Source organism: Tursiops truncatus, chromosome 3, assembly GCF_011762595.2.
Source record: "Tursiops truncatus isolate mTurTru1 chromosome 3, mTurTru1.mat.Y, whole genome shotgun sequence".
Lineage (NCBI taxonomy): Eukaryota > Metazoa > Chordata > Mammalia > Artiodactyla > Delphinidae > Tursiops > Tursiops truncatus.
The window spans coordinates 144902661-144924231 of record NC_047036.1 but is presented as its reverse complement, the minus strand read 5'-3'; the positions used below and the strand labels follow the sequence as shown (position 1 = coordinate 144924231).

At 44.8% G+C, this 21571-nt stretch overlaps 1 protein-coding gene across 2 annotated transcripts in view; it reads right to left on the bottom strand.

Moving 5' to 3' along the window:
• Positions 1-21571, bottom strand: part of DOCK2 (dedicator of cytokinesis 2) — a 409609-nt gene that overhangs the window by 354328 nt on the left and 33710 nt on the right. For both annotated transcript variants that reach the window (XM_019945662.2, XM_033853554.2), the window contains exons 6-11: positions 19800-19948; positions 14367-14502; positions 11605-11759; positions 7534-7615; positions 2178-2313; positions 12-87 (exon numbers count right to left, since the gene is read on the bottom strand). In XM_019945662.2, the coding sequence (XP_019801221.1) occupies positions 12-87; positions 2178-2313; positions 7534-7615; positions 11605-11759; positions 14367-14502; positions 19800-19948 (734 nt within the window). The remainder of the gene's footprint in view (positions 1-11; positions 88-2177; positions 2314-7533; positions 7616-11604; positions 11760-14366; positions 14503-19799; positions 19949-21571) is intronic.

Genomic DNA, 21571 nt, shown 5'->3' with positions numbered 1-21571 from the left:
AAATCTCTCACGGGTGAAAAGGGATGAAGTGCTGCTTTTCTTCATCACTCTCTGCTTTCCCCTTGATGATGTCTGTTATATCCATAACTAGAAAGAAAAGAGAAATGAATTAATGGTTTAAGCCCTCTTGCTCCCAGGAAAGGGTAAGAATGGGATGAGCTTGTAGGGCAGGAGGCTGGGACAGGAAAGCCTAAAAAGGCAAGCAAGCCAGCATGAGACGATATACAGACAGCAAGGATTCATTACAGGCAACAACTGGCAAACGCCTCTGGGCAAACCGGGCTGGGAGGTCAACAGTCAGGGAAGCATCCAAGAACCCAGGGCTTGGCAGAGGCCAAAAGGAAAGAGTCAGAGCCGTGCTTATGGAATTAAGCTTATGGAATTAATTAGGTTTGGACCTGACATATTTGTACTGGATGTTTACTGTGCTGACAAAACCCAAGCGCGGTGACTCCCTGTGGCATCTGAACACTTATTCACTCTCTTTTCGTAAACGTGCTCATAGGCACAGACACGTTATCTGTGGATCCTTGAACCCTGCATTTCCAGAGGGATCCTCTGAAACTTCTTAAATCAGCCACTGAAGGTCCATAAAAAACCAAGGTAAAGAACTCCTGCACTAGAGCAGGGATTATAGAAATGGGGGCAGGGGGAGGAGCACTGAGACATGCTAGCCAAATAGAGCCAAAACCCTCGTAGCATGAAATTCCTCAAACACTCCAGGCCCCAGTCAGGGAGCCATTAAAACTGCTTGGGTAATAATCAACTAGTGATTGCATCTAGCTCAAGAGAGGAGGTACGGAACTGAGAGAAGGAGGGGAAACTGTTATTGGAACCTGACCAGCATCCATTCTCTCTGATGAACAGAACCCCCCCTTGCCCATTCTCAGTGAGAATGATTTGGGTAGAACCATCTCCCTCTGGCTCCAGAGTTTTTCATACTGTAAATTCAATTGAGTTCCTGGATCCAGCTATGCCTGAAGCAATCTATTCCTAAACCTTTCAGTTACACCAGATTGCTGTCACCTGAAACCAAAAGAGAGAGCCAGCTACACCTGGAGACAAAGACACACTTTGCAGTAAGGCTGAAGGACCCTCACTGCCTTAACAGGGACATTGTGATGCCAAAAGTGTCCCTCATATAGAATCAGAGAATTTAGACCAAGGCATGGATCAACCAGGTCCAAGTCCCTCATTTTGCAGATAATGAAACTAAGGCCCTGGGGAATAAGCTTGTCCAAGATCGCCTAGCTAGCTAGCTAGCAATAATGCTAAGCTGAAACACCAGCTGGCTCAGTATAAGCTAACTTCTTCCGCTTCGCCACTTTGCAAGCAGTGCCAGGGGACTCACTGGACAGCCAGCTGGTTTGTGATAACAGAAGATCAGGGTGTCCTGAAGTGAGAAACCTGAAACACTGGGTTTAGATATGGTATACAAGGATTATAAATGGTACACAACTAAAATGTTATACTTTTAAAAAAAGAAGTAAAACTCCCATATCAAATTGCTATTTCCACAGGTATTTAAATTGTCTTTTAAGAAAAAAAATGTACTTCAGTTTAAATAAAGAAGGTTCCTTAAGAGAAAATATATTGGGTAAATAATAGTGCAAGTGACAGTCAAATATAACAAAAACTGTAAAAGTGGGACAAGAATGATGAAGTCTTGGAAACCCCCAAGGCAGTTAAGGCTTGGAAAGCAGCGTGGAGGTGCTGCTGCTCTCAAGCAGCCTCATTCGGTTGTGCCAGCTCTCCACACGTCCACTTCCAGCTGGAATTTCTATGTGTGGTGGCTGACTCATTCTGTGTAACTGCATTTCCTGTCCTGGATATTTTTTTTAAAATGATTTGCTCCTCATAATTAGATCCCACCCATATTGTTCTTCCTTTTTCACTGTGCTGGGGAGTGAAGGTGCCGACTGCTCAGACTGCACCGTGGTCCCAGCGCTCTGCTCCAGACACGGGGATTCCATCATTCACCGTCTTCATCATAAATCTAGACTTAGTTACCAATTATTTTGATTTAGTCACAGGAAATGTAGGTATTAGGGGTTGTCTGGCCTAAGTTTTTGAGGAGGGGAGGGCAAGGAGGAGAGCGAAAGAAAAAAAATCTTCAAAATTCAGTCATATAAAATGTGCACTCCAGTAACAGTTAGTGCTGTGTGGTGTGTCATTACCTGCCACCCCAAAAGGCCGCCTCAGTCCCTGCGTGCATTTCTTTGTGTTCGTATCCTTAAGATCCATCTTCCCAACTCGGACTATTTGACAAATCAAGTAAATTTTATCCCTGTTGAGGTCTTTGTTTCCAAGATCCTGTAAGGCAGGAAACGAATAGTTACACACCATGTGTCTAATGAACAAAAAGTAGAAAAGCAAACTCAGTAATAGTAAATTCTGGGGGTGGGGGGAGGTTGGTGCTTAGCACTTAGCATCCATGGACCAATCATACAGTTAGTCCTGGGAAAGGCGGAAAACAAAGCCATCACCCCCGTTTCACACATAAGAAAGGTGAGTTTTGGAAAGGAAATTGGGTGACAGGGCTCTGGTGTTCAATCCCAATTCTTCCACCTCAAACTGATGGGAAGAGAAGGATAGAGGTACAGTATCAGCTGTATAGGTAGCCGTCTCTATATACCAGCTGATGTATCCAAAAATAGCATTTGCTGCAAATGACTCCATCCACCTGGTCATCGCTCAGCACCTCTGAGGGAGAAGGCAAAAGGAGGAAGGAAAAATCCTAACAATCACCGTTTACTGAGCACCTAATGCATGTATATCACTCGGGGTTGGGTTGTTGTGACACCAAACAACCCCAATATCTGAGCTTCTAACACAACAGGGTTTATTTCCAGCTCAGGCTACCGGTCCAGTGCAGATGGGCGGGGGCTCCACTCACTCACTCTGGGCCCCTGGCTGCTGGAGGATCTATCCTGTCACAATAGGTGCACTCACTATCCCCAGAGCAGGGGAAGGTAACGGGGCAAATCACTCACTGGCTCTTAAAGCTCCCACCCAGAAGAGAGGCATATCACTTCCGCTTCCATTTCAGTGACCAAAGCAAGGGCCGTGGCCACACCTAACTGCAAGGGGGACAGGGGTGGGCTCAGGAGGAGGAACGCTGAAACCGTGAACTACGCTGACGTCTCAAGCCCTGTGCTCAGTGTTGCACACATCATCGTCTTATTTGATCCTTCACAACACTCCGAAGTCCCATCACTAATACTATTACTGCAGCCCCATTTGACATATGGGGAAACTGAGACACAAAGAAGATAAGGGTCTTCCCCGAGGACATGACCTCAGTCCTTGCAGACACTGTCCGGTCACTCTGACCCCAAAGTCCATCCACCTAACCACCACCATACATTTCTTTCACCATCCAAAGGCACACAGGAAGGGAAACCACCTGGACTACCTCAGCATTCAAGTGCCCTGCTCAAATCTAAAAGCTTCGGTGTTCCTGGCACCCCCTTCCAGCTCAGATCAGCTGGAGAAGGGATGTCAAGGCATGTTGTTGGCATCAGAGCAGAGATTCCTGGGCCTGGCCTCACTAGAGAATAGTCGCTTCTCTTCTGAGTTAATCCTCATGCAGGCATAGGTACTGGGAGCAGCCTGTCAGCTGACATCAGAGCCAGGGCCTGGGTAAAGCAGCCATCCCCAGCCTCTCACTGTGGCTGGTGTGGGAAGAAGAGGGAGGGGTGTGCAGAGTCTCTGGGAACAAGACATGGCCTCAAAGTGGTCCACAGCTTCCTGCTTGGGGGTTTATGTGTCAACGTGGACAGGCTATGCTGCCTAGTTGCCTGATCAAACACTAGTCTAGATGTTGCTGTGAGGTATTTTGTAGGTCTGATTAGCATCTACAATCAGTTAACTTTAAGTGAAGGACACACCTTCCATAACGTAGGTGGGCCTCATCCAATCGGTTGAAGGTCTTAAGAACAGAACGCGAGGTTTCCCAGCGAAGAAGGAATTCTGCCTCGAGACTAGAGCATAGAAATCCTCCCTGAGTTTCCAGCCTGCCGTCCAGCCCTACAGATTTCAAACCTGTCAGCCCCCACAATCACATGAGCCAAATCCTCACAACAAATCTACCTATTTACGTATCTTCCTGGTTCAACTTCCCTGGAGAATCTTCACTGATACAAGGGCTGTCCTTTCAAAGCTGGAGGAATGGACAGCTGCTTCTCCACTCTCCCAAGTCTCCCCACTGGGCAGGGAGACAGGGAAGGTAGGGGAGAGGCGGCTTTCTGATGGAGGCAGCCCCTCCACTCATTTGCATCTCCCGCCTTGCCCAGCAGGCAGCTGAGTTTGAGATTCCAATTATCTCACATCCAGATGGTGGGACAGCCTCTTCTCTGGCCTGCCTGACTCCTTCCTCCAACCCACCCTGAAATCCCCCTGAAACTCATCTTTACGAGCCACGTTCATCATTTCATTTCTCTCCCCGCAACAATGTTAATAGCTCGATATTTGCTACCCTGTTAGTGCTAGTTTTCCCCAGCTGACATGAAATATCCTAGACAAAATATATTTCCAGCTGTCCTATCCCACTGATTCCCCACTATTCTCAGCATGCAAGTACTCTATTTTTGTCACAAAGATTTCTTTATTGTTCCACAAACACACAATGTTCACTTTCGACTCTAGATCTTTCTTCCTAAGCCCCACATCTGTACCTCCACCTCTAAAGTTTACCCCTTATTCCTCTATATATCCAAATCCTTTCCATCCTTAACAGCTCAAGTCCTGCTTCCCTCACAACGACCTCCATCCCTAATTACTTCCCTCCTCCCATTAGGATTTTTTGTATTTTTGAAATATCTATATTGGTATCTTTCAGAGGCATTCCAGAGACACAGAAGCCCTGCCACCTGACAGGTTCCTTCCTAAATGTTATGGGATGAACTATGTCTCCCCCAAACTCATATGTTGACCCCTTCATGTCTTAGAATGTGACTGTATTTGGAGACAGGGCATTTAAAGCGGTGATTAAGCTAAAATGAGGTCATTAGGGTGAGCTCTAATCCAGTATGACTCGTGTCCTGATAAGAAGAGGAGTTTAGGACACAGACACGCAGAAGGACAGTCACATGAACACACAAGGAGAAGGTGGCCATCTGCAAGCCAAGGAGAGAGGCCTCAGAAGAAACCAACACTGCCAACACCTTGATCTTGGATTTCCAGCTACCGGAACTGTGAGAAAATACATTTCTATTGTTTAAGCCACCCCGTCTATGGTACTTTGTAATGACAGCCCTAGCAAATTAATACACTAGGTAACTATTTAAGATTCCTAGGTAAGTCCATTTTCCACTCCTCTTCTCTGAAAAAATTTCACTTGCTCAAAAGAAGACACGAGACCTTTAAGAGCTTCCTCATCAGAGGCCCTTGGTACTAGAGAAGCTTATTGCTATGAGAGCAAAGTAAAAATGCTTGAACACAGGTCATTCTCTGGAGAGTGTATAAACAGGCAATCTCAGAACTAGGCTTCAGTCTGCGGTGTCTCCCGATCATTCTCCCTCGGGCCTCACAAAACTCAGACGTTTGGGGCAGCTGAGACACGAAACTTAAAACACGCGCTACCTGATTTAGTCATTCATCAGTGTTCCTTTTACTGTTCAGTCTTGTCCCCCACGTGTTAGCAGCAACCCCCAAACTGGGCAAAGTCTTAGGAAACCTCGCGGTATGTGCGCTTTCCTCTTACAGGGCCACGGAGGGTGAACGCTCATAAAGCAGACGGAAGGGAAACGCCACCATCAGCCCAAGCCACGTGCCAGCTTCTTGGGCTCTGCCTCCAAGGAGGAGACTAGGAAGAGCTGACATCCGGAGACAGGAGAAAGGAGGCCAGCAAGGCATGTGCCTGCCGAGTCGTATCTCATATCGAAAACATCACCTCGATGCCCAACTGAAAGTAATTCCCAGTCAAACGCCATCACATCACCCTGTTTTAATTATCTGCATGGCATGGATTGCCTTCTGAGATCTCTCTTATTTATTCATTTAATTATTTTCTGAATTCCCCCCATCACACCCTGAGGGCAGGAGCCTATCAGCTTACTCACTGCTGTATCCCCAGACACAGCACAGAGCTTACACACAGTAGGTGCTCACTGGGTAGCACTTGAATCAATAAAAGAAGCTAGAGCACCGTGACGTTCCTTGTCCTGAAATGAAGATTCCCATCATTTCAAGAGAAGGAAGTGTCAACCCATTAAACCAGTCAACCAAGGCTCTCAAGTTCGTTTGCTGTGTGAAGAAGAGGTGGTGGCACAGGCAGAATTCCGCAAAGGCAGGACCACATTCTCATTATTATTGAGTGACACAAATTTACTGATGACCTTTCCTGCACGTTTACATCATGAATTGGTTCTCTGCAAAATGAACCACTGATTGATTCCCCGTCCCTCTCCCTCTTGTGAAACATCTGTCTCTTGGTTTAATCAGGAAGCCCCGTGGGACTCTCCTATTTATCAAGAAAATAAATAGGCTCCTCCTTCTAACTAATAATAGACAAACGGCACCGAGGCACATTTATATATGCCAAGAAAACTTTGTCTAAGCAATTAGGATCTATGATCTTATTCCATGCCTCTAGCCCATTTTTCAGGAAATAACGAACAAAATAAATCAGCTGCACTCCAATCTAATTGTAACATAAGACATAGAACCTAATGGCCTGTAACTGGAAAATTATTGTGGAGCAAGGTAGGTTAATCCAGCATGTCGGTCACTCTGTAATGCCCAAACCCCTCCCTCGCTCCTCCTCTGTAATCTCTCTTGCTAACACAGGTGACACAGTGAAAAATCTCATAAATGCTCTTCTCCCCAGAGGTGCTTGCAGAAAACACCAATATCCTCAGATATCTTAAGATCATACTCTGAACACCACTCGGTGAAAACAGAAGAGAGGGGTTTCTGCTGGAAATGATAAACTCTTATCTCCTTCTTTCCACTGCTTCTCCTTTCTAGAACTAAAAAGCCAGTTCACTCTCAGAAATAAATCATCCAAATAGCAATTGATTTCAACATTTCTCTGTTACGTCTTGCCTGGTGAGTATTGGTATTTAGAAGGATGATCCCAGGGAATCGTAAGATCTTTAGTCATCTATGACTTAATTATGTTCAGAATGTCTAATTTACCAAGGCAGTCAATGTTCTAGGAAGGCCTTTTTTAATCTGATGTATTTTGGAAAGGTTTTTAGATGGTCTGAACCAAAGTCAGGAACTCAAGTTAACCATGAATCAACCAGAAAATCAGAGTAGCTGCTGTACCTAGTCCACCTAGACATTACTGCTGGAAGAGGCTTGTGCTTGTTCACACAGTGCTCTGCACTGGGTACACATGAGTAAGATAGGGAGCGAGGAGGAGAGAGCAAGGAGGAGATCCATCTTCCCAATAGCTTCCTTTTACAGAAAGCCCAGAACACAGCTCTGCACCAAGGCCACGCTCCCTCCTGAGCGCCTGACCAGCCCCATCTCCAAGATCATGTCCGTGAGTATGGGATGTGGTACAAGAGGACAGTGCACACCTACCGTGAAGACCACCTTCAGGTTGTTGAGCATCTCAATCTCCTTTGGGAAGCCCCTGCTGCCCCATCGCACCAGGTAGTTCTCGCTGTGGGAAGAGGGGTGGCAACCCATTACTGCTAGGGGTCTCAATATTCATAAGGTAAAAATATTCACCAAGCCTCTGCTATGAGCCCAACACCAAGCTGGCAACTGGGGACATGGGAGTGTCTGAGACAGGCTCTCCATGTCTGTCCCTCCCTCCAGGAGATCACAGTCCCGTCAGGGAGACAGACGTTAGACAGGCAGGGGTAAGGAATTACTAACACTTGGTACTCACAACCTCTTTCCCTCCGCCATCTAGTAAGCAAATTCTAACCCAGCTATCTAATATTTTTGAAGAGCAGCAGCATTCTCTGTAGAGGTGATAAAGAGTGGCAGAAGTGAGAGGGAAAGGATTTTTGTACGTTTTGCTGGGCATTAAGAATGTATTTGTCCTTCCCACCCTATTCCCCTTTCAAGATTGAGTAAAGATCTGCATTATTTTAAATTATCCATTAGATGTCGGACCGTTTCCTTGAAGGAATGTCACACTGTGTTGGACCATAGAGGGCCTTAGCCATTATCTGAGATACACTTAAGTAATGATTTAAATGCAGTCGTGGCAACTATTTATATGCAATCATGCTACAAGAAAAAAGTTCAGGATGTTGTAAGAATGTATTATCAGAAGAACCATGCCTAGGCTGGGTGGTTAGGGAAGTCTTTGCTGAGGATGTGACATGTAAATAAAGTTGGTCAGGAAAAAGAGAGTGGGAAAGGGAAATGTTTCAGGCAAAGCAAACATGTGTGCAAAGGCCCTGAGACAGGACGGAGTTTGATGCACCTAAAAGACAGATCCAAGGGGAAAATGGTAAGAGAAAAATTAGAAAGATGGGCCAGCCCATGTAGGCTTTACAGGCCATTCAAGGATTCTGACTTGATCCTGATAGTCATGAGAACCCACTGACAGGTTTTATGAAGGGCAGTCACACAGTTCTGACATCTGATCATTCATCAATACACATCTTCTAGCAATCATACACACAACCCTGTGTGGTTCATACTAGTCAGTCTAGCTGCATCGACAAGATCAGGAAACCTAGCATTCTTTAACTTAGGAGAAGCTTGGTAGAGTTTGCTGAGTTGAGTCATTCAGTTTTCCATGCCATCCAGGAGCATATAGTTGCTTCTAAATAGATGCCCGTTATCTTGAATCAGGATACAAACAAAATAAAACTCAAAAACCAAGTCAGCCCAAAAAAGGCATAATAAGAGAATTCAGCAAAGTGCCTTCTTTTTAGAGGTTTGTTCTCTCTGATGCCTTGTTTTTTTCTCTCCACTCACCCCTAGAAGACTATTAAGAGCAGTCTGAGCAAGGTTCAAGGGGGAAATAGAACTTACAACAAAAAGAAAACTGTCCCAGATTAACCAATGGTTAAAATTTAATCAAGTTAAATGTACCTTTTTTTTTTTTTAGTAAGATCTAAAATTTTTAGTGGAATTTTCAGCAAAATAACCAAGAAGTCTCCAAGGCTCCATCCCCCCCCCAAATTGTTTTAATTATTTTCCATTGGTTATTTCTGGACTGTCATAGTGAAATACCTGGGTATTTCCCAGGACCTTTAATCACATGTGGCATGTCCAGTAGAGAACTAGCCTGCTAGGTCTAAACTCTAGGCACCAGCAATTTTCTTCTAGGGGAAAGAGAATCATAAATCAGAAAAGCAATTAGAGGGCTGAGCTGGCCCCATCCATCTTTGCCCAGGAAGACCTGGGTGGTAAATCTGAAGGCCTACTGGCACCCAGACAGGTAAGACCTCTTCCACATGACACCCTCCTCAGGGGAAGAGGGAGAACCATTCCAACTCTTTCTTGAGCTCCTTTTGGAAATTAGCCTTGCCACTGGCCTGATGCCTGAACTGCTTTCTTTTTCATACTACCAAAATTTATCTTAACTTTCCCAAACCAAATCTCTGCAGGCTCCATTGGAATCGGACCATCATACATCCCAATACTGAAAGGTTGGTCCCAGCCAAATTCTCCCCAGCTCACGTCTGGGCCACACTGAGGATGCCCTAACTTGCCTGTGGCTCACTGTATGCACACGCTGGCTAGGGAAGGCAGGAATGGAGAAATTTGGTTTCTTAGGGAGAGAACAGCTACCCAGAGTCAGACCGACTTGGGGGAGTGCTTCCACGTTCCCCTGCCCCTTTCCTGTATCATGCCTCTTCTCTTCTTTCTTTGTTTTCTACTTTTTTTTTATCCTTGGGGCGGGGGAGGGGGCAGGGTTCTGCCCCTTTGTCCCCTTCCTCCTCAGCCCTCACTCTCCCGAGGGCTTCCCTCAGGAGAGTGTCTCTGGCACTCTCAGAGGCATCACTCAGGCATGCCCCATCGAGCGCATCATTCGGTGTGGCGCATCGGGGAACAGAGCTGCCACCTCACTGATCCACTGCCTCCCTCCACAGGGCTGGTTCAGGCCATCCATCACTTAGATGAGCCAGCAGGCCAGGCACCCTTGTCAATTCAGCCATGAGGAATCTTTGTGTTTTCTGAGAGGCAGGGAGTGCTTTTGGGATCTTTGTCACAGGTGCCTTGGAGCAGCTGACAGGGAACAGCAAGGGGCCTATGACACGCAGACCATCTCAAAGTGGGTTCTAAGGGAGCAGGTACACTTGTTCACAGTGTCTGCTGAGGCCTAGCCAGATGAGCTGGGCTCATTCTTTAAATTAGGGATTTAAGTTTGCTATAAAGAATAGCTTTCCACCGCAACAGTGCTAAGACCCTGGTGAGAACCACTGAGGATATTTGATACAACTCTTTCCTTGGTGACAGACTAAAACTGGAAACTAGCTTATCTTCGGAGTCAGATGGACTTGGGTGAACAGCTCAGTTCCGCCATTTATAAATATATGTGCCTTTGAGCAAGTCACCTGACCTCTCTGAGCCTCATTTTCTCACCCAAATCACAGGGAGTAATGACGATTATGTGAGATCATATACAGACCTCAGTTCCGTCTTCTTAGATGGACAGCCCCTCTATGTTTACTAAATGTCTCCATGAGAGCCATTATTTTCTAAAGTGAATTTTATAATTCAGTAGGAACTATATGTTATCTCCTTTAATCATCAACACAACCAAGGTAAGAAGATATCATTTTCTCCATAGAAGCAGAAGGATCATGCTCCAGCTCCACTGTACTGCGTTAACTGGGATCTCAAATACAGGACCACGTGTTGGCTCAGAACCCCACTGGAGGGGACAGGCAGTGGTCACCTGGGAGGAAGGATGGACTGAGCCATAAGCAGACGCCAGGGCTGGTGGTGGGGGCCAGAAGTACATCAAAGTCTTTCCTCTGGAGATTCCCAAACGTGTTTTCCCTTCTTCGAGCTGAGGTACCTGGAAGTTCCCTTACTTTTTCCATTTCCAAGAACAATTAATTAAGGTAGTAACAATGATAACCACTGCCACTTGGAGCACCATGTGCCAGGCCCTGTGCTTCCTGTGCTTTTACTTATTAAAGTCTAACTAAAAGAAATGACCCCGTGAGGTTGACATCTACATTTTGCAAATGGGAAACTCAGGCTTAAGAAAGATTAACAACGTGCCCAAGGTTAAGAAAGAGTAAATGGTGGGGGCACGATGTGAACCCACACAGATTCCAGAGCCCACACTCTTAGCCTGCTACTGCCATTGAGGACAGGGCATTTTCACTATTCATTTCTTAACTCTCCTTTTAAAATAGGTATTTTTATTCTATTCAGTGCTACCTGTCTGAATCTTGTTATTTCTGGTTGTTTTCCAGTAATCAAAGAACTGTTTACAAAACCCTACGGTGTAACCATAACCCTACTCTGGGAAAAAAAAAAAAGTGGTGAAAGTAACATTTCCACCTGACTCCCACACCCTAAAAGAAGTTATTTCCACATTCTCAGCTAGACTGTTTCTCTACTGGGTGGGAATTTCTCCACAAGTGATGGCGGAAGGAAAAGGCAGTCTGAGCTCTGCCGACTCCAACCTCCCGAATACAGAGAAGTCAGGCAATGTTGAACACTTACCTTATGACCATTTGCTTGTTGGGGTCATAGAGGGACATGAAAAGCTCAGCGTCTTCCCCAATTCTGCACACAAAGTTTCTCACAAAGACATAGAGGCTGTGGGTAGGGGATGAGGAGATCCGGGAATACATTCCATAATCAGGCTGATCTTTTGACTGAGAGGTGGAAGGAAAAGGGAGGAAAATGGAGAAAATTAGCCCAGCACCACTTAGAACAACAGAAAGATGGCCCTGAATATTAAGAATCATGTAAGTTTCAAGCCTAAAGATTTCAGCATTATATCCAGGCCTTCCACCAAAAGTTCCTGTTGTCTGAACCAAGTCACTTTGACTCTCTTGGCCTTGATCCTGGGAAATACCACAAATGACCCAGACTTCCACATAAAGTTTAGTGTCATAAAAAGCACAAACTATAAAAGAAAAAAAATGCTTAAACAGACTTTATCAAAACTGAAAATTTTGCTTTTTGAAAGACACATTTAAGAAACTGAAAGTCCAGGTACACACCGGGAGAAAATTTATTTGCAAAACATGTATCTGATAAAGAATTTGTATCCAGAATATACAAAGAATTCTTACAACTCAATGTCAAGAAAATCAACCCAATGAAAATGGGCAAGGTATCTGAACAGACACTTCACAAAAAAAAGATACAAATGGTAAATTAGGCCAGAAAGCACATGAAGAGATGCTCAAAATCACTAGTCATTCAGGGACATTCAAAACAACAGTGAGATACCACTACACAACCACTAGAATGGCTAAAGTTAAAAGACTGACAATATCAAGTGCTAACAAGAATGTAGAGGAACTGGCACTCCCATAGATTGCTGATGGGAATGCAAAATTGTACAGGCCTTTTGGGAAATAGTATGTTGGTACCTGAAAAAGTTAAATATGTACTTATCATATGCTCCAACGATTATTATCCAGAAAGAATAAAATCATATGCCCACACAAAGATTTATATGAAAATGTTCATAGTGTTATTAGTTATAATAGCCCTGAATTAGAAACAACCCACATATTCAACAACTGATCAATGATATATACCATTGGCAACTGGTCAATGGTATAGCAACTCAGCAATGAAAAGGAAAAAACATTAATACATACAACAACACGAACTTCAAAAATAGCATGCTGAGTAAAAGAAGTCAAACACAAAAACCATATGGGACTTCCCTGGTGGTGCAGCAGCTAAGAATCACCTGCCAATGCAGGGGATGCAGGTTCAAGCCCTGGTCCAGGAAAAACCCACATGCCACAGAGCAACTAAGCCCGTGCACCACAACTACTGAGCCCACGTGTCACAACTACTGAAGCCCACGCGCCTAGAGCCCGTGCTCCACAACAAGAGAAGCCACCGCAATGGGAAGCCCGCACACCCCATCGAAGAATAGCCCCCACTCGCCGGAAATAGAGAAAGCCCACATGCAGCAACGAAGACCCAATACAGCGAAAAATAAAAAATATATATTAAATAAATAAATAAATTTATAAAAAAAGACATATGATTCCATTTTTATTAAATTCTAGAAAAGACAAAATATAGTCACAAAAGGGGTTGCCTGGGGCTTGGGACTGGGGAAGGGGGTTGACTGCAAAGGAACTCAAAGAAACTTTTAGGATCATGGAGCTATTCTATACCTTGATTGCGGTAGAGTCTGCCCAACACTATGTATTAATAAGATCCATTAGACTGTAATTTTAAATGAATTAATTTTATTGTATGAAAATTATATCTCAGTAGAGCTAAAAATAAAGTTGCTTTCAAACAATACACAGTGGATAAAATACTTTTCAAAAATATAAATCAGATTATGTTAACCTTGTAAAGATTGTTTCCTTGGAATCTTTTATTGGCTTCTTACCACAGCTGGAATAATATTTTAGCTCTTCCCTATGACCGTTAGGTCCTATGAGAACTGGCTCCTGCTACCTACCTCTCCAAAGCATTGCCTTCACTCTTCCACTGTTCATTATGGCCCATCCATACTGACCTTCCTACTCCTTGAACATTCAAAACTCAGTCCTATCTCGGGGCCTTTGCACTTGCTGATCCCCCTGCACTGAACATCTTGTCCCCAGATCTTCCCAGGCCTGCTGCCTTCACATTATACAAGTGTCATCTCAGATGTCCCTCCTGGGAGGGGCCTTTCCTGATGGTACCTTTTAAAATAGCTCCTGATTCACTCCGATTCACATAACACTAATTGATTGCCTTTTAGAAACTTATCGCCATCTGGAATTATTTACATTTTTAACATTTCTTCTTTTTTCCTCTCTGGAATATAAAAGGTCCGTGAGAACAGGAAACTTGCCTGGCATTAAACCACCTGGGGGCTGGTTGTGGAATGAATCAAGATCCAAGTACAAAAACACAATAGGGGCTTCCCCGGTGGCACAGTGGTTGAGAGTCCGCCTGCCGATGCAGGGGACACGGGTTCGTGCCCCGGTCCGGGAAGATCCCACATGCCGCGGAGCGGCTGGGCCCGTGAGCCATGGCCACTGGACCTGTGCGTCCAGAGCCTGTGCTCCGCAACAGGACAGGCCACAGCAGTGAGAGGCCCGCGTACCCAAAAAAAAAAAAAAAAAAAAAAAAAAAAAACACAATAAAATGCATGTGGTTACTGATGATCTCAGGTCATAGGACAGATGTCCCTTTGAATAATATACAGTCTGGTTAATGAGCTTATTATTTTAAGCTTATGACGTGCTAAAGCCTGCTTCGCTTGGCCAAGCCTAGTTCACAAAGCTCACCATCTCTTCCTTGATACGCTCTGTGATTTTATCAGTCGCTTCTTCGTGTGCATGGAACAAGCTGATGACACTGGTATTATCAGGGTCCAAGATATTTCCATCTTCATCTCTGACAATCAGATCAAGCTCAAGGATTCTGAAAAGCAAAAATGTGAGATGATAAATCAAGGGAGGTTGAAGCCTGTAGAATGTTGGTGAGAAGTTTCTACCAGAAAGCTCACCTGATTTCTAAGGATCATAGGCTCCCATAGCACAGCTCTATACAGACAGCCTTGCACACAGCTGGGAGTCACACTGATATAGCTCAGCCTTTCTGGGAGGTACTGTGGTAGTGTGTACTAAGAAAATTTTAATGTGTATTTCCTGTGATACTGAACTTAGAAAAACAATGAACAAGGATGTGTGTTGCATCAGCAAAGTGTTGAAAAACACTAAAATGTCAGTCAAAGGGGGAATGACAAACTGTCATCTGTAATGGAATTCTATGTAGTTGGGTTTTAAAAATATGATATAGTTTTGATATGTTTAATGATATGTATTAGTGAAGAAAAAAATCAAGCATGGAAAGATGCATACAGTGTGTTTTAAGTAAAAAACAAGCAAACAAAGAAACCAAGGCAGGTATGTTACCTGGGTGCATGTACAGAGAGAAAGGTATGGACAAAATGCACCAAACTACCAACATGCGTGCCTGTGAGGAGAGGCAGGGCACTGGGACTAGGAGGGGTGGAGGGGCCAAGGGAGAATTTTGCCTTATCTCTATTTAATGTTTATATAACATAACATAATATAGTATGATATATAATACATATGCAGAGAAGGTATTCATGTATCGCTTATTCAATGGTACCTTGAAAATAGTCGTTGGGGGAGAAATCTCACATATATCCATTGTTACCCACCGTGTGCTCTTTAGCTCTGTGACTTCCAGGTCACAAGATTTTCCCTGTTTGGGATTGATTTGTTTCAACTGCATCTGCCATTCTGATTGGCATCAATGATACTAGTAACAGCAAAATAGTCACACAGCACTTGCGATAAGCGGTACCTTAAATTCTTCACACATATTAAGGCATTTAACTCTTGTAACAACGCTGTGAGGGAAGTACTATTAATACCTGCATTTTACAGATGAAGAAAAGACTGAGGATAATTTACTCCAGGTCACATAGCTAGTAAAAAGTAATATGGCATCCTAGTCTGCACTCTTAACCTTTATGGTATACTTTCAAGACAGGAGGCTCTTAGAGGCAGCACTGGGTTTGTGGACAGGGGTTATGTTTGCACAGGTCCTAACCTGAAGCTGCTTTTGCATCTGATGTTGACATGGAGGACCTCAGTTGTCCATACAAAGAGGGGAGGGGGCGGTGGGCTGATGGAGACTCTGAGAGGAACAACGGTGGTCCTGCTTAGGCACCAGTACCGCCAAGCACCAGACAGGGTCAGGGCAGCAAGGACAGATGAAGGAGACTACGTTTTCATCTCTTATTTGTCAACTGGATTAAGAGGCACATCTCTCATGTCATCCAAATGCAAACAGAAGGGAGCCAAAGTTCACCCATTTGTCCACATTCATTAGGAAATTAACTTCCAACTAGATATGACTCATAATGTTGCACAGCCATGCTGCTGAACGGGCAATGCTAAGGGGGAAGAAATGTATTCAACTAATGCTGAGCAGAGGCTCTCACGACCTGGGAAAAGACGAAGCACAGCCAATACGTAATTTAATGCCGACATCTCTCTAGCTCCTTTCTCTTCGAAATTTATCAAAGTGGATTCGGTTCTAAAATGTATGAATAAAACATTCTCCCGGGTCCAGCTGTCTTGAGATTTGAAGGAATCATTTGAGGGTTCCTCACTCCTTGGACACCAAAGAGCTTGTCCATTACCAGTTTCATTTGAAACTTGGAAGCTTTAGTAGACAAGGGGCAGGATTGATGGGATTCCCATGACCCAAGATCAGGAGAGGCTTCTTCCCAATAGGACAGCAAACCATTCATTTTGGAGAACTGAGCATTTTGACAGTTTCTCCTTAGAAGGTAGCCCCACTGCTCTCTCTGTTCAAGAAAGTGATAAAATGAACCCAAGACGAGGGCAGGGGAGGAAGTCCTCACTGTATGCCTTTTTCAAAAAAATAAAAATTTTTAAGGTGAAGAAAACAGAAATGGCTTTTTCTGTGGCTCCCCATCGCTCTCTGGACAAATCTGAACTTTTCCACCTGGTATTCATGCCCTCGAGATTCCAGCCCCTGTCTACCTTCCTCTCCATATTCATGCTCATCTCTCAGCTCCTCTCAACTTCTCTCTCTTTCTCTAAATTTCTTCACCTAATAATTCCTGCCAGTGTTGTGTGATGCAGGTCAGGTGTCACACCCTGCCCTGTCTCCTCCCACCCTCTTGTTCACGCTTCCTCCTCTCATGAAACGCGTGACTTCTTACTCAACTGTCTGCTTACTTCTCTTTCTCTTACTAATCCTCATAGTCCACAGGAGGCAGTAGAATGCAGTGGTTAAGTGCTTGAACTCTGGAGCCAAGCTACCTGGTTCAAATTCCAGTGCATCTTGGGCAAAATGACCTAATCAGCCTGTGAGCCTCCATTTCCTCATCTAAGAAATAGGGATGATAATAGTACCTGCCTCACAGAGTTGTCGCGAGACTTAACCGAGTTAATGCATGGAAAGTGCTTAAAACTGTACCTGGCAGACAGTAAGCACTCAGAAAGTTATTATTAGTTCTCTTTGCTTGCCTTTTGTTGTTGTTGCATAGAGAGGCTGTATTTTGTAAATGTCTGTGTCTTGAGGGCCTCTCGGGTGCTCGACAAAAGTTTGATGGCTGAAGGAAGGAATGGAATTTCTGGGGGAAGAAACAGGCTGATTCTGACCAGTCCTCCAAGACTCAGAGTCCTGCTTCCCTGACTCTCACAGCCTGAGGCTGATGGTCCTCTTGCTGTTCCTGACACGCTGACCTGAAATCTGGCCTTCTGGTTTTCAGGAAGCTGCCTATCCCATATCAGAGCTCTGAACCCCCAAGACACCAGGCCTATATTAATTTAAGGTGCACAAATCTCTCTCACTTCCAGCTGAAGTCATCAGGGAAGTGAAGCAAGAAACAAGGGGCCCCTTAGCTCAGGGCCTCTGTCTCCGAGGATGTCTCTCACTTCCCCAAAGGCAACTGACGGAAACTGAAAGCACGGTGCTGATCCAGGCGATGCTGTGGAGGGAGGCTGTTTTAGGGAGGATCCTCTTTCTCCTTTCACCACCATTCACCTACTGCATGCAGATCCTATGCCCAGCACATAGAAATGCATCTGCCTTAGAGGAGCTCCCAAAACAGCATGGGAGACAGGCCGGTAAGGAGGTAATTACTGGTCAGGGTGCTAAGGGCCTGCAAGAGTGCCTAACCCAGCCAGGGGGGGTGGAGGAAAATCAGGGAAGGCTTCCTAAGAGTGGTGACCATTTTTTCCATCCTTGGTCCTTATTGTCAGAAGCCCCCATGAGGAAACATCTGAAGGTCACAGACGCCATTACTGCGAAGCAGCAAAACGTCCTCAGTTCCCACGTCCCAGCTGCAACCATGCTCAGCTAAAGATATCACTGTACCAATGGCAGCAACAGCTGCAGAGCAAACCCTTCCTGTCACTTTGGGATGATGAGCACAATAAGCAGATTTGGACTCGCCTGCCAGCTGCCAGCAGGGGAACCAGCAGAGGGATCGTGCCCCTGGGATGGGAATCAGCCATAAGTTGGACCCATTGGCTTTCCTCTTTGGATCATCTTCCTAGTGCGTGTGACAAAGGCAAGGAAGCCTGGCTGCTGGGAAAATTTCTTTTTTTATTCCCACTTAATAGGCTCTTTCCATTTCCCACTCAGGCCCTATGTTCCAGGCTTCTGATCCACTTTGCAGTCTTCTGAACATGCTATGTTTTCTCATGCACTCTCAGCCTCCTTTTTTTTAAAAACCTACTTAACACTTCTTTATCTTTCAAAATTTAACTGTGGTCACCTCCTCCAGGAAGCTTTCCTTGACTTCCTTCTCCAAATTGAATTAAGAATGCTCTTGCCTCCTAAGCCATCAAAGTTACCACAATACATATCAATAGTTTACTTGTAGCTCACTCTTAACTGGACTGTGGTCCCTTAGTGTACAGGAACTTTTATTTCTGTGGCCTCAAAAACCCTAGCAGGAAATCAGGCCAATCATAAGCGCTTAATACATGTTTGTTGTTGGGATGAATAAACAAGTAAGTAGGATGTTTGGAGAGCACTCACATAATCAGGACGGGGAGGGCCTTTACAGTTCTCAAATGTTATCCAACTAGTATATAACGGTGAGGCCCAGGGGCTCTAGAGTCAGATTGCCTGGTCTAAATTCTGGTTCTGCCATTTACTAGCTATGTGACTTTGGACCTGTTAGTTAACCTCTTTAAGAGCCTCAGCTTCTTCATCTGAAAAAATGAGGATACTAAAACTGCATGCCTCATAGAGTTGTTATAAAAATTAATAGTAGTGCAGTGGTTAAGAATCCACCTGCCAGTACAGGGGACACGGGTTTGAGTGCTGGTCCGGGAAGATCTCACATGCCGCGGAGCAACTAAGCCCGTACACCACAACTACTGAGCCGGCGCTCTAGAGCCCGCGAGTCACAGCTACTGAGACCCGTGCGCCTGGAGCCTGTGCTCCACAATAAGAGAAGCCACCGCAATGAGAAGCCTGCACACCGCGACAAACCACAACTAGAGAAAGCCACGCACAGCAACAAAGACCCAACACAGCCAAAAAATAAATAAAAATTAAAAAAAAAAAATAAGACAATGGATGTGAAACACAAAGCTAAAGACTGGTGCATAAGCTTGGATTAGGTGTTAGTGTTAGTTATAATGTTATTTTCATTACTATTATTATTAGTGCATTGTCCTGCCTCAAAAAATTGTTTCACACTCTCCTTAACTTCACAGCATTCAAACTAACCAATTTCTGCTTCTTTCCCTTTGAGGAAATGCTTTTGCAACTGTGCATATGAGTTAGCTGATGGCACGTGGCTTAGATTAATGTAGGACGAGGAAGGGACATTAAGTCTCACATTGGGACTTAAGAGAGAGCTTTGTAAATGCAGGAATAAAATGACAACTAAGCCGAAAGTGAACCAGCATGACTGTGCTCCCCAGCCCCTTGGAAGTAGGTTAAATGAGTGTCCTGAATCTCTAGCCGGCTAATAACCACTGGACAAGCAAGCCTCTCTCCGCTTGCACGTCCCTGGGTCCCACGAGGGTGATAGCAAAGGCACACAAGCACGGTCGTTGGTAACAGCCTTCTCCCAAATAGAAAGTGGCAAACTCGCATCTAAAAATGAAACCTAGCTTCTCATAGGGAGAAAGGGAAGAAGTGGGGTGGGTGGGGAAAGAAAACATCTTTTTGGAGGAAAGAGACGTTACTTGTTGCCATAGTCAATTCTGGATGTGACTTTCTGCTTCAGTTCCTTCAGCTCGTCCTTGGGCAAAGTTCCTGAGAGGAGCTGTGACCGCCAGTCCATCAGGTCGTACATCATGGACTGCACCTGTTGGAACCGCTCCTTTCTGCTGGCCTAGGAGCAGAAACAGGAAACAATCGCAGTCACCTGCACCGAAGGTCTTGGGCCTCCATCTGGCAAACTGGGCCAAAGGCAAGCATGCATGTTCAGGGGCCATGGCTCGAGTGCCTCTCTTGGCCCCTACCCAGCTGTGAAGGGATTGGGTGGTGGTCTGAGTCATTGACATGTTTCCTCCCCCAGGGCCACAGGCGTTTCTCAAAAGCAAAAGTAATAATGCCAATCACTTCCTGGTTTAAAAAAAGAGGGGTTATTTCTGACTCTTATCCAAGAAGTTACATGTTGAATAGGAATGCCAAGAACATCTGCTGCAATGCAGGTCTCAGAGGCCAGGCCCTTTAAGGCTGAGAACCAGGGCCACTGCTCTGGTGCAGAAGGCCTGTTTCTAGGGCAGTGTTCCCCCAAGTGTAACATGCATACAACCCAAGGGACATGAGATGGTTTTGGTGGTACAAAGACACATATTAGGGACCCATATGGTGATTCTCCTCTAGTCTCTTCCCATCCTTCTGTTTAAGGGCAAGAGAAAGTTGCAGTTTCATGGCAATATGACTTTAACCCCTCTCTCACATTTGTTAATTTCTTTTTTTTTTTTAACAAAAAGAGAGAGAAGTTCTTTGGCTCCGAGCTTTTGACAGGTACTACTCGATGACATTGTTTTGTTTTCGTGTATTTATCTGAATAATGTTCTCACTGTGCCAAGAGCTTTTGACTGTGCATTTGGGAAGCACGTGTGAAGTGATAAAAGTATATATACCTATTGGGTCTTCCTCCCCAGTTTCTGGCACAGAGCTCTTAAAATGCTTGGAATTTTCTAAGTGATAGATGTGTCTTTTCTTATTCACAACGAGCCTGTTTTGACCAGACCTGAGTCTGTGCTAATGAGATGAGTCCTAGAGAGCTTCAAGAATGGGGGCTGGCTGTCAGAGGAACCAACCATGTGGTTAGAGGGTTGGAACTTCCAGCTCCAACCCCCAACCTCCAGGGAGGTTAGAAGGGTTGGAACTTGATTCAATCATTTAATCATGCCTATGTAATGAAATGCGGATAAAAACTCTTGAACAACGAGGTTCTAGTAGCTTCCCAGAAGGTAAACATATTGATGTGCTGGGAGGGTGGCACGCCTTCCCTGGGGAAGGCACGGAAACTCTGTGCCCATCGCTACCCCAGTACCTTCCTCTGTGTCTCTCTTCCATTGGCTGTTCCTGAGTTGTATCCTTTATAATAAAACTGTAAAAGTAGTACTTTCCTGAGTTTTATGAGTTGTTCTAAGGACACACGGAACCTGAGGTGAGGTTGGAGGGGTGTTGTGGGAGTCCCCGAATTTGTACCAAGTTGGACAGATGTGTGGGGAGCCTGGGACCTGGGACTTGCAACTGGCATCTGAAGAGAGGGCAGTCGTGTAGAACTGAGCCCTTAAACTCTGGGGAGTCAGTGTTAGAACTGAATTGAATTGAATTATAGGGCATCCAGTTGGTGTTGGAGAGTTGGAGGATTGTTGGAATGACACAGTATGTTGTAAAGTTCCTTATGTAAGTCATTTAAGTTTACTAAAAAGGGAGACAACTTAGGTTTTAAGTAAATACTTCATGGGTGGTATGCAGATATGGTAAGAATCAT